General features: G+C 31.0%; 1 protein-coding gene across 1 annotated transcript; it reads left to right on the top strand.

Moving 5' to 3' along the window:
- Nucleotides 1-10,043: 10,043 nt before the first annotated feature.
- On the top strand, nt 10,044-10,877 carry LOC136979806 (uncharacterized). Its single transcript, XM_067275831.1, has one exon. The coding sequence runs from the start codon at nt 10,044-10,046 to the stop codon at nt 10,875-10,877; it is 834 nt and encodes a 277-aa protein (XP_067131932.1).
- Nucleotides 10,878-12,200: the final 1,323 nt, after the last annotated feature.

Genomic DNA, 12,200 nt, shown 5'->3' with positions numbered 1-12,200 from the left:
TCTGTAATTACATAAAAAACTTAATGAATTACATCTTATTTGCATTAATACGGCCATAACATTAGAAGAAAAATTACTATTATAAATAGAACAATCAAAAAAAGGTTTATTCAAACTCTTATACCATTCACAATAAGAACTTAATAATATGCCATGATTCAACTTCAAAATATAATTATCAAAATTATTTAACTTTAATAAATAAACACTATTAAAATCCTGTAACAAATTATCAAAATCGATTCCATTCCTTGAACAACTAGCCCACCAATACTTCGACAAAGGCAACTGAACATGTTTCACAACATAACGTAAACAAATCTTACTAAGGCGTTCTTCATTTAAACTCAACGTTCTAAAAATCCAATTAACAGATTTGTTCAGGATCAAACAAGACAAAGGAATCAATGAACATTCCATAGACACTAGATAACTAGGAGTACACCTTGGAAGCCCATACATTCTCTTAACAAAAGTAGTTAATACCGTATCCAAACTCTCCGCCTGAAACCCCCACACCTCCGAAGCATAAAGGAGAGATGAGCCCACCACGGCATTAAATAACCTTAACCGATCCTTCAAATTACACAACTTAGCAGACTGACACATATGAATAACTTTGTCCATTTTTATCTCAGCATTAACTTGACAAGACCTCACATGTGTATTAAAATAACCATTACTTTTAAAAATTACACCTAAATACTTATATTGAGATACAACCGAGATTGGAACACCTCGAAACCACCATTTGTCAGCCTTAGAAGCCTTACCACCATTTCGAAAAACCACAATTTTTGATTTAGCAAGATTCAATTGTAAACTATTATCGCTTAAATAAATATCCAGAAGGTCAATCGACCTCTGTAATGACCTCGGAGAATCCGCCACAATTACCACATCATCCGCATACGCTAATACTTTAACAGACACCCCACCAACAACTATACCATCTCCGCCGGAATCATCAATACAATTTAATAAATCATTTAAAAATAAACTAAAAAGAATAGGGCTTAAGATACAACCCTGTTTAACACCCTTATCTGAAAAGAAAGGCTGAGAACAAAAATTCCTCCATTTAATCCTAACATTCGAACCACTATATAACTCTGCCAATAAGGATACAAACTTAAAACTTAATCCAAACTTTAATAATTTCCTCCATAATAAATCCCTATCAACAGAATCAAATGCTGATGCTAAATCTATAAAAAAAGCATAAACCTTACGCCGTTTCCTACTTAGTGTCTTAGAGATAACAGTATGCAAAATAAAAATATTATCAACAGTAGAGTAACCTGCACGGAAACCAGCCTGACTCTCTGACAGAATATCTCTCAAATTCAACCAACTAATTAACCTGTAATACAAGACTCTACAAAAAATCTTAGAGACACAACACAACAACGAAATACCTCTGTAATTAGTAAGCACCGACCTTGAGCCACCCTTAGGCACCGGAACCAATAAAGAACTCTTCCATTCATCTGGAATAACACCAGTTCTCAGAACCTTATTAAAATTATCTAATAAACAGAGAAAAGCACTATCAATTTTCCAAAATTCAGTAGGAATACCATCTATTCCAGGAGCACCGCCAACAGTCGACTTACTTAAAACGACTCTAAATTCCTCCTCCGAGATGCAAGAATCCAATATTTCGTTTGACCAAGTCACACAATCATTAAAAACCACTAAATCAACATCATATGGACTTTCAGAGCCATAAAGGGAGAAAAAATAACTAAACCAATCAAATAAACTAATATTAACCTTAGCATAATTTCCTCTTGCTTTACATAAATTCCAAAATAATCTATTATTTTTATAAAAATTTTTAACATTTTGTAACCTTTTACAAAATTCTTTCTTCTTTGCTAAACATAATTTTTTTACCAAACTTCGGTATAACACAAAAACTCTCCTCTGAGCCGGCAAACCATTTTTCTTGAACTCTAACCAAGCTCTATTTCTGGCTCTAATCATTAATCGACAATCCAAGTCAAACCAATCATTAATTCCAACCATAGTCTTTTTCCTTTGAGTCAATCCTTTCACTTTGGCAAAATCCAATATCACCTTACTTAGCTCCAACAAAGATAAATTGGGAGTCTGCTCCAAGCAACGCCACAAATCAGCGGACAACGACTCCAACTGACCACTGTCCCAGAAAATCCTCTGGTAACAAGTACCAGAACCGCCCAAAGAATCTATGGCACGATCTTCCAAATAAAGTACTATCGGGCAGTGATCGGACCAAAAACAACTCTCTACTCTAAAACATTTAATACAGTTCCACACAGAAGGAGTAACCATTCCCAAATCAATTACTGAGGACCCTCGGTTAGAAACAAAAGTAAACTCTCCCGCTTCATCACCAGAAGCACGACCATTTAAAATTATTAGATCATTATCTGCACAATACTCAAGAACTTTCAGTCCTCTCACATTCATATTTACATCTTTGGAGGCTCTACTTCTCTTATTAACAGCAATACCACTACTATCACATATATTTGTCGAAATCACATTATCGTTACCAGTCCGTGCATTAAAATCACCCAACCAAATCCAATTCGATTCGTCGACCTCAAACCTGGACAGTACATCAAAAATTTCTTGCCACCTTTGTTCCTGCATATAAACAAAACCAATATTAAACTCTCCTAATGGTAGCAGAATATTAATCAATACAATATAACTATCCCTATAAATAATATTAAATTTCAAAGATGATTTAATGCAAAGCAACCAACCAGCCATAGGTCTACCCCTACTGTGAGCCCTCAAAGCATCACCAACAATACAATGATATTCTCTTAATTCCTCCCAATAGCATCTGCTCCCACCCTTAATAAACCAAGTTTCCGATAAAAAGACCACATCATACTTCAATAAATAATTCCAAAAAGACCGCGGTTTATTACCAATCCCAGCACAATTCCACGCCATGATAGAAAACACAGAAGACATTACTGGTTGCTATGAGATCGGCACCACCTTAGCTGATACTTCATCGACTTTATACCGAACTCCATCTACCAGTAACTTATCATAACTTAACCGGACACTATCTTGCTCCTTCTTCCGGTTTCTTAAATACTCGTTATTGTAAACGCGTATCGGGTTGGGAAGAGAGTTGGAGATAAACCCAGACCAGTGATTTGCCAATTTGGGTCTTTTAGTGATAAATTGAGGTTTAAAAAGACTGTATTTGAGAATCGGAATCTTAATGTTTTCGTGTATGATGACTTTTCTAAACGTTTGCGAGATATTAGATACAACCTAAGAGTATTTGGGAAGAAAAAAAGGGAAGAAGGAGCAAGAAGTGTCCGGTTAAGTTATGATAAGTTACTGGTAGATGGAGTTCGGTATAAAGTAACGACTACTTTATAATTGACATTTTACTTAGTTACTTTTGTTTCATACGATGTACCAGTGGGCAAGTAAATAAAATAACTAAGCACTGAGGGTTGGCTCGTTAATTAAATAAGGATTTTGCATGCAAACAAAATCAATATATGTTAGTACGACTTGCGTTTAAAGTTAATTATTTACTTTTACTTAGAAGACAAGTGAAAATTCAGTCATTTAGCGGGTTGGAGCATGACAAACGGACTGCCTGTATAGAATTTTTCAGTCATTTACACGAGGATAACACATCAGACGAGGGTCACACTTAATGACGATTTTAATCGTTATTATAATATAAATTTTTTTTATAAAAACACCCCAATCTTCAAAATTCAACTTCCTGCCATTTGAAAAATAATTACAACTATAAAAAGTTTTTAAATAACATGTCATAACAGATGGAACCAGCAAAATTTTCTGGAAAAGTTAAGCAACTCGTTGCTAGATTATTTTATTTATTTTTTTTAATTTCCGTATCAACACAAGAGCTTCTTTTCACTGATTTCAAAGTAATATTTGAAATCAGTTAAGTATAATTTTTTATTTATTAATTTCTTTAGAAGTTATACTTATTTATTTAAGGAAATTGTATTTCCTTATAATATTATTCTGTGTATTGTACATTCACAGTTTTCATTACATGTACCGGGACATCACTTTCACAGTATTCATTCAGTCTGATAGGTAACGGCGCGTTTATGTTTAATCTTTCAAACAATATGAAAAACATTACGAAATAAACCTTTGCACGTTTAACAATATGTTGTCTTTTATCACTTAGGAGCTACTTTTTCAATAAAATATAGTTGGCGGGCGACTATGAATATGGGCAAACAGTTTTAGGATTTTTCAAATTTTTCATAGATATTTTAATAAATAATTAACAAGAATTTCAACTAAAAATATTATGCAAAGTAAAGAAAACAAATAATTATATATTTTTTATTTTATGAAGCACAATAATACAGTATTTATTAAATTAAAAAAATTACAATGTAAAGAAGTAAATACACAAAAAATTTAGCAAATAAAGAAAAACTGTTAATTATAAATTTTTTATTTTTTGACATGAAATACTTATTAACTTAAAAAATACACTGTGAATAAGCAAATGAATAAAAATGTTTAATTGGACAAATCTGACATTGCATAGGTACAACAAGTTTTTCAAAAATACAGTATAATACAGTAAAAATACAGTATTTATTAAATTTCAAAAACAATAAGTGCCTATTCTCACATTTGTAAGATCAATGAAAAGAGTTGAAGAACGGATCAATTTTTAATTTATTTTTAATTTATTTAATTTAAAATATATGCTCTCCACTTCGAATTAGTACCGGCTTGCCCCTCTATATCATACTTTTCCTTTCACAATAGAGTCATGCCGGTCATCTATCTGACACCTTTGGAGGGAAAATTTTCAAATTAAAATAACGTGTCTTTCGGTTTACATTGCAAGTTTGTATACAGTTAATTGGACCCTCCTGCTCACTAAGATTTTCATTTTCGAGTTTTCTTCTCTAAATCTATTGGCAAGCTTAAGGAAGGACAGAGAGGGTAAGAATGTATGTGTCTAAATTTGCTTTATATTAGGCTGAATTATTTTCAAATTGCGACCCAATATACAGCATATGTTAATTTATTCAAACATTAAAGTGTATGTTAATAGAATGTATTCATTTAATCTACAGTATAATAAATACAGTATATCTAAACTATGTGAAAATAGATAAATACTTACAAATCCTAGTATAGCATACAAAATAACATACATACATGAGACGATACAACAAACCATGTTCTTATTCATAGAATATATCCAAAATGATAAATATATATCTGTATTGAATGATTTATATTTTAACATCTTTCTATTTTACCTAAACCATATTTGGAAAGATATGGTTCATTTTGCAGTAATTTCCACATACAATTGTGACTCTGCCCACCCATTTACTTACCCAGTAACAAAAATAGAAATAAATATAGAAAATTTTAAATAATAATTTAGTGAAAATAGCTCTATACTTACCAAATCCTATTATAGCATACAAAATAATATACATACATGAGACGATACAACGAACCATATTCTTATTCATAGAATATATCCAAAATGATAAATATATATCTGTATTTAATGATTTATATTTTAATATCTTTCTATTTTACCTAAACCATATTTGGAAAGATATGGTTCATTTTGCAGTAATTCCCACATACAATTGTGACTCTGCCCACCTATTTACTTACCCAGTAACAAAAATAGAAATAAATATAGAAAATTTTAAATAATAATTTATTTATGTGGAAGAAATCGATTTTAATTTTCTGCTTGACAGAGATGATTAAATTCTTTTTATGCAGCTCTGAAAGTAATTTAAGTGAATGGAAATTGAAAAAACTCAATTGCCAAGTAAAGTAAATAATATTCGTTTCTATTCCTGTATATTTTTTTATTTATTAATTTCTTTAGAAGTTATACTTATTTATTTAAGGAAATTGTATTTCCTTATAATATTATTCTGTGTATTGTACATTTACAGTTTTCATTACATGTACCGGGACATCACTTTCACAGTATTCATTCAGTCTGATAGGTAACGGCGCGTTTATGTTTAATCTTTCAAACAATATGAAAAACATTACGAAATAAACCTTTGCACGTTTAACAATATGTTGTCTTTTATCACTTAGGAGCTACTTTTTCAATAAAATATAGTTGGCGGGCGACTATGAATATGGGCAAACAGTTTTAGGATTTTTCAAATTTTTCATAGATATTTTAATAAATAATTAACAAGAATTTCAACTAAAAATATTATGCAAAGTAAAGAAAACAAATAATTATATATTTTTTATTTTATGAAGCACAATAATACAGTATTTATTAAATTAAAAAAATTACAATGTAAAGAAATAAATACACAAAAAATTTAGCAAATAAAGAAAAACTGTTAATTATAAATTTTTTATTTTTTGACATGAAATACTTATTAACTTAAAAAATACACTGTGAATAAGCAAATGAATAAAAATGTTTAATTGGACAAATCTGACATTGCATAGGTACAACAAGTTTTTCAAAATTTGGCGATTGTCATTTATATGCACATACGTTGCGACTACAATTAATTTAAAAGTTAACATTCATTTGCATTGTTAATCGGGATAAATACAAATATTATGGATACATTGCACAGACAATTCGATAATTTATTCTTACAATAATAAACTAAGATTTCTAAACATTAATTTAAGTGAGAGCAAATTGTTCAACTTTAGCTTTTGCGGGCTCCTTTAAAAATTTTTGCGGTCGACCGGTCGACCCGCGGTCTACGTGTTGACCACACCTGTAATACAACACACCTGTAACGAATATTAGTTACTTTACTTGGCAATTGAGATTTCTCAATTTTCATTCACTTAAATTACTTTCAGAACTGCATAAAAGGATTTTAATCAGCTCTGTCAAGCAGAAAATTAAAATCGATATCTTCCACAAGAATAAATTATTATTTCAAGTTTTCTATATTTATGTCTATTTTATTTCTATTTTAACATCGCGGATGGGTGGGCAGAGTTACTATTGCATATGGGGAATCACTGCAAAATGAACCATATCTTTCCAAATATGGTTTAGGTGAAGAAGAAAGATATTAAAATATAAATGATTTAATACAGATATATATTTTCGTTTTGGATATATTCTATGAAAAAGAATATGGTCCGTTATATCGTCTCATGTATGTATATTATTTTGTATGCTATAATAGGATTTGGTAAGTGTAGAGCTATTTCCACAGAGTTTAGATATACAGTCAAACCTGTTTTTATGCGAGGGATAGAGACCGCATTAAAAAAGACGCATTAAAAAAAATCGCACGAAACTTCACGAATGGCTGTAAAAAATAGTTTTCGCGACACAATTAAAAAATATTTTTTTTATGCTGTCAACAGGGACCGCATAAAAAAGTCTCACATAGAAAATAACTCAAAACCGTACGAAATAGAATTTATTGACAACAGATGTCAGCACTTGACTGCATCGTCTGGTCTATCGTCTGTTTTACATATTTTTGTCCAGGTGGTGTTTTGTTGACTTAAAAAGTAAATTATTTCATTTTTCGCATATTCATGCAATAATATTACTATAATAAGCGCATTTATGCTATAATAAGTTTATTTAGCTATAATAAGTCAACGTGAGACATGACGAATCGCACGAAACTAGTCGCCAACTATACCGCACAAATAAAAAATCGCACAAAAAAACCGCATAAATTAAAAATTCGCATTAAAAATCGCACAAATAAAAATCGCACATAAAAAAAGCGCACAAAAACAGGTTTGACTGTACTGTATTTATTATACTGTAGATTAAATGAATACATTCTATTAACATACACTTTAATGTTTGAATAAATTAACATATGCTGTATATTGGGTCGCAATTTGAAAATAATTCAGCCTATTATAAAGCAAATTTAGACACATACATTCTTACCCTCTCTGTCCTTCCTTAAGCTTGCCAATAGATTTAGAGAAGGAAAACTAAAAAATGAAAATTTTAGTATCAGGAGGGTCCAACTAACTATATACAAACTTCTGATGTAAATCGAAAGTCACGTTATTTTAATTTGAAAATTTTCCTTCCAACGGTGTTAGATAGATGACCGGCATGACTCTATTGTGAAAGGAAAAGTATGATATAGAGGGGCAAGCCAGTACTAATTCGAGGTGGAGAGCATATATTTTAAATTAAATAAATTAAAAATAAATTAAAAATTGATCCGTTTTTCAACTCTTTTCATTGATCTTACAAATGTGAGAATAGGCACTTATTGTTTTTGGAATTTAATTTAAAATTATTATATTTTATTTAAAAAAAATTACTGGATTATTTAACTGGCAAGATTGTGTCAAAAAGTTGGAAGGAAGTTTGACATAAAACGATCTGATAACGGAAAACATACAGTACTTTTATTTTACCCCCTTCGTAACGTCAAACCGTTATTATCAGACATAGAAAGATCCTAAATTTATTACACCTATATGTTAGGCGATAGACTAATTTGATTGTTATACTAAATTCACTTAATAATAGACTTAACCCTTTTAAATTCTATAGTTAAAGAAAGGAATTTTTCATCCCCCTTTCTAGTAAAAAGGAAGTTGACTTCCTTTCTGTCGACTTCTTATCACTGTTTTAATCATCGAAAATTATGACAAATCGACAGTTTTACCCCTATTTTTACCCCTTTTATGTGATGACAATCCTTTATTTTGATTGGGTAAAACGCAGGAATATTATCGAAATTCGCGCCTAAATCGAGGAGTCCGTTCATAAGCTTCGTTCCACGAGGAAGTAAATAAGGAGTTCTCCATACATTTAGTTACGAATCCGGCCAGAAACTTCTCCAAAGTAGAAGTAAAGTAGGAGTTCTCGATATGCTTTATCTAGGAGCTCGATGTTAAATCTCACAGGAAGAAGACACACTCGATAAATTACCTATATTCCAAGTAGACGTTTAAAGATTTATAACTTTCTGACTTATGAAGAGAAACCTATGAACTTTCCATAGAAGATAGATCAACTATAGAACAACGTCAAGTTCACGAATTTTAGAGGTATTATAAAACTCGGAAAAATTGTGTCAAACTCTCTGACGCGAGTTAGGATTTAAGCTTAGTTCACACTGAGCGAATAGCGAAAGCGAATGCGAAAAGCGATTTTTATTCGCTTAGCGAAATTGACCCTACGACCAAAAGCGAAAAACGGATTGCGAATTTTAAGGAGCCAATCATTTGCAAGCAAAAGAAAACGTCATCTCGAAAAACAAAAATGGCTGCTTCCGATATTCTGTTGTTAACCACGTTTGTTTACTTACTGAGAGAAAAAGATACTAAAAAAAGAAAGCGATGTTGGGTGAGAGATATTTTAAAAAACCGAGAATTACATGGTTACCATGCTAATTTGGTGCGAGAAATGAGACTGAATGACAGAGAGTTTTTTTAGGTAGGATTGTTTATACTAATTCTCTTTAGTAAGAAAATATATGAATAACAAAAAATTTATTATAACACTTTTTAGGTTTTTTAGAATGACGAATGAATTATTCGATGAATTGCTCTGTAGAGTAGGGCCATTAATACGCAGAAAGGATACGAATTTTCGTAAAGCCATATCTCCGAGAGAACGTTTAGAAGTCACATTAAGGTAGAGTTTTGAGTTTATTACGCGATCTTTACTATTTACCGATTGAAATAAAACAGAATTTGTGATTTTATATCGATAAGTAAGCAAGCATACTTGCCATTGATATAGTTCTAGTTTGTTTAAATTTTATTTGTTGCCACCAATGTAAGTTTAAAATAACTTTATCCATTGATTCACAGAATAATTTTTACGATTAGATATAAGATATAGGATTCCTTATTTTGTTTCATTATTCATAAAAAAAATCGTTCAATGGTGGGTTTAAATAAAAAAAATTGATATTTAAAACTTATATGTTTATAATTATATTTTAAATTAAATAAGACTTTTGAGATCTCGTTTTATATCTATATTGAAAATGTATTTATTTATTTTAATAAGGAAATATAATAATAGATTATAAATGCAAGTGATAAATGATTTGTTTGATAATTTTAGGTATTTAGCTAGTGGAGATTATCAAATTTCCCAAGCATTTGCATTTCGAATGGGTCGATCAACCGTTTGTACCATAATTAAAAAAACTTGCGACGCTATTTGGAATGTGTTGGCAAAAGAATATCTGAAGTTTCCAAGCAGAGAGGAATTTGTCAATCTTGCTATGGAATTTGAAGAAAGATGGAATTTTCCTCATTGTGTTGGTTCTATAGATGGGAAACATATACAAATGGTTTGCCCTCCAAATACAGGCTCTTTATATTATAATTACAAAGGAAACTTTAGTAAAGTTCTCCTAGCTGTAAGCGATGCCAAGTATAGATTTATATATGTTGATATAGGAGGATTTGGTGGAAGAAGTGATGGAGGTATATTTTCCCACTCGAGTCTCGGCAGGTCGCTGGAAACTGGAAAATTGGATTGGCCACAATCATCACCAATAAGTGGAATGCCTAGTAACCTACCATATTTTATGGTAGGTGACGAGGCATTTCCATTAAAAACTTATTTACTAAGACCATACCCTAGTAGACAATTAACAACAAAAAGAAGAATATTTAACTATAGACTCAGCCGAGCTAGACGTGTTATAGAAAATACATTTGGTATTCTTTCTGCACGTTGGAGGATTTTATGCAGATGCATTCAAGCTTCTCCAGAAACTGTAGATAGTATTATAAAAGCATGTGTGTGTCTGCATAATTTTGTGATGACGAAAGAAAGCAAAGTAAATTCAGACATGAAATATTATTGTCCCCCCATTTTATTGATAAAGAGGCTGCTGATGGAACTATTATAGAAGGACAGTGGAGAAAGGAGATAGGAAGTGGATCATCTCTTCCTCAAAGACCATGTCAACAGCATAATTATTCACTATGTGCAAGAGACATTAGAGAACAATTTGCCACTTATTTTCAAGAAAATAATATTTTACCATGGCAATTAAATTATGTAAATCGTATCGAATAACAAATATATAATAAAATGTAAAAATCAGAAATAAAATAATTTTTAAATACTAGAATGTTTTATTTACAAAATTTTATTATGTACAACATGATTATTTATATAACAAATTATGTATAACATTACAAAATAACATTTATGAATGTTCTTTTGTAATGTTATACATAACTTCCTCTATCTTAAAACGAGCCTCTGCTCGCTTTTGTGGAGAAAGGTTTCTTAACCTGTCAGCTAAACTGACACTATAATGATACAGCTCGTCTTCTTTTTGCTGTTTGTTCACCATTGCCTCTGTTAACTGAATTAAAGTGTGCACATCATCTTCCTTATTTTTTTTTCGACGCTTTGGTGGCAAAGATTGTTCTGTAGATGACGATGACGTGCAAGGTACATCTTTTGAAATATCCCTAAAAACAATAAATATATATAGGCTATACATAGCAGATAAAAAAAAATTAAACAACAAGTAATAAAATTAAAACATGAATGTAGACTTAAGAATACAGGTATAAACTAAAAAAAAATATTTGATGTATGTAAGAGCATTTAACATTATTATTAAATAACTTCAGATAAGGAATGATTAATTTACTAACAACATATAAACTATATATTAACTTTTGGATAGAACACAAGAATAGGGCCTACTATATGCAAACTTCACTCACCTGTCAAATTAAGATTCTCCGCAATCAACTTTCATCTATTTTCCTTCAGTTGAATAGCTTTGTACCTTCGATCCATTTTTATATACAAAAATGGAGCAGCTTCCATTTCTTCTAATAATTTTTCGACATCTACTCTACTCAGAGAAGAAGTTTGTGTCGCCATCTTGAAAACAACAAGAACCACGTGACAACTAGAAGGAATCTGATTGGTGGCGAAATTTTTTCGCTAGCGAAAAAGCTCCACAGTTCCGAACTTCGAAGCGATTCGCGAAATGGTAAAATTCGCCGGAAACGACGTCATGTCTGACGTATTATTCGCTCTGTTTTTCGCTTTCGCCAGCGAATCGCGCTCAGTGTGAACTAAGCTTAAGTGGTGTAAAAATAATTTACATACTGTTTTCACCCCCAACCAGATCTCACACAAATATACATGATTATTTTAGTAAAAACGTTAAAATTATCTTAACAGTTATATTTGAAATTCACAC

Source organism: Centruroides vittatus, unplaced genomic scaffold, assembly GCF_030686945.1.
Source record: "Centruroides vittatus isolate TY-2023 unplaced genomic scaffold, ASM3068694v2 contig_644, whole genome shotgun sequence".
In the NCBI taxonomy this organism is placed as follows: domain Eukaryota; kingdom Metazoa; phylum Arthropoda; class Arachnida; order Scorpiones; family Buthidae; genus Centruroides; species Centruroides vittatus.
The sequence above is the reverse complement of the archived record's forward strand: the minus strand, read 5'-3'. Positions and strand labels throughout refer to the sequence as shown.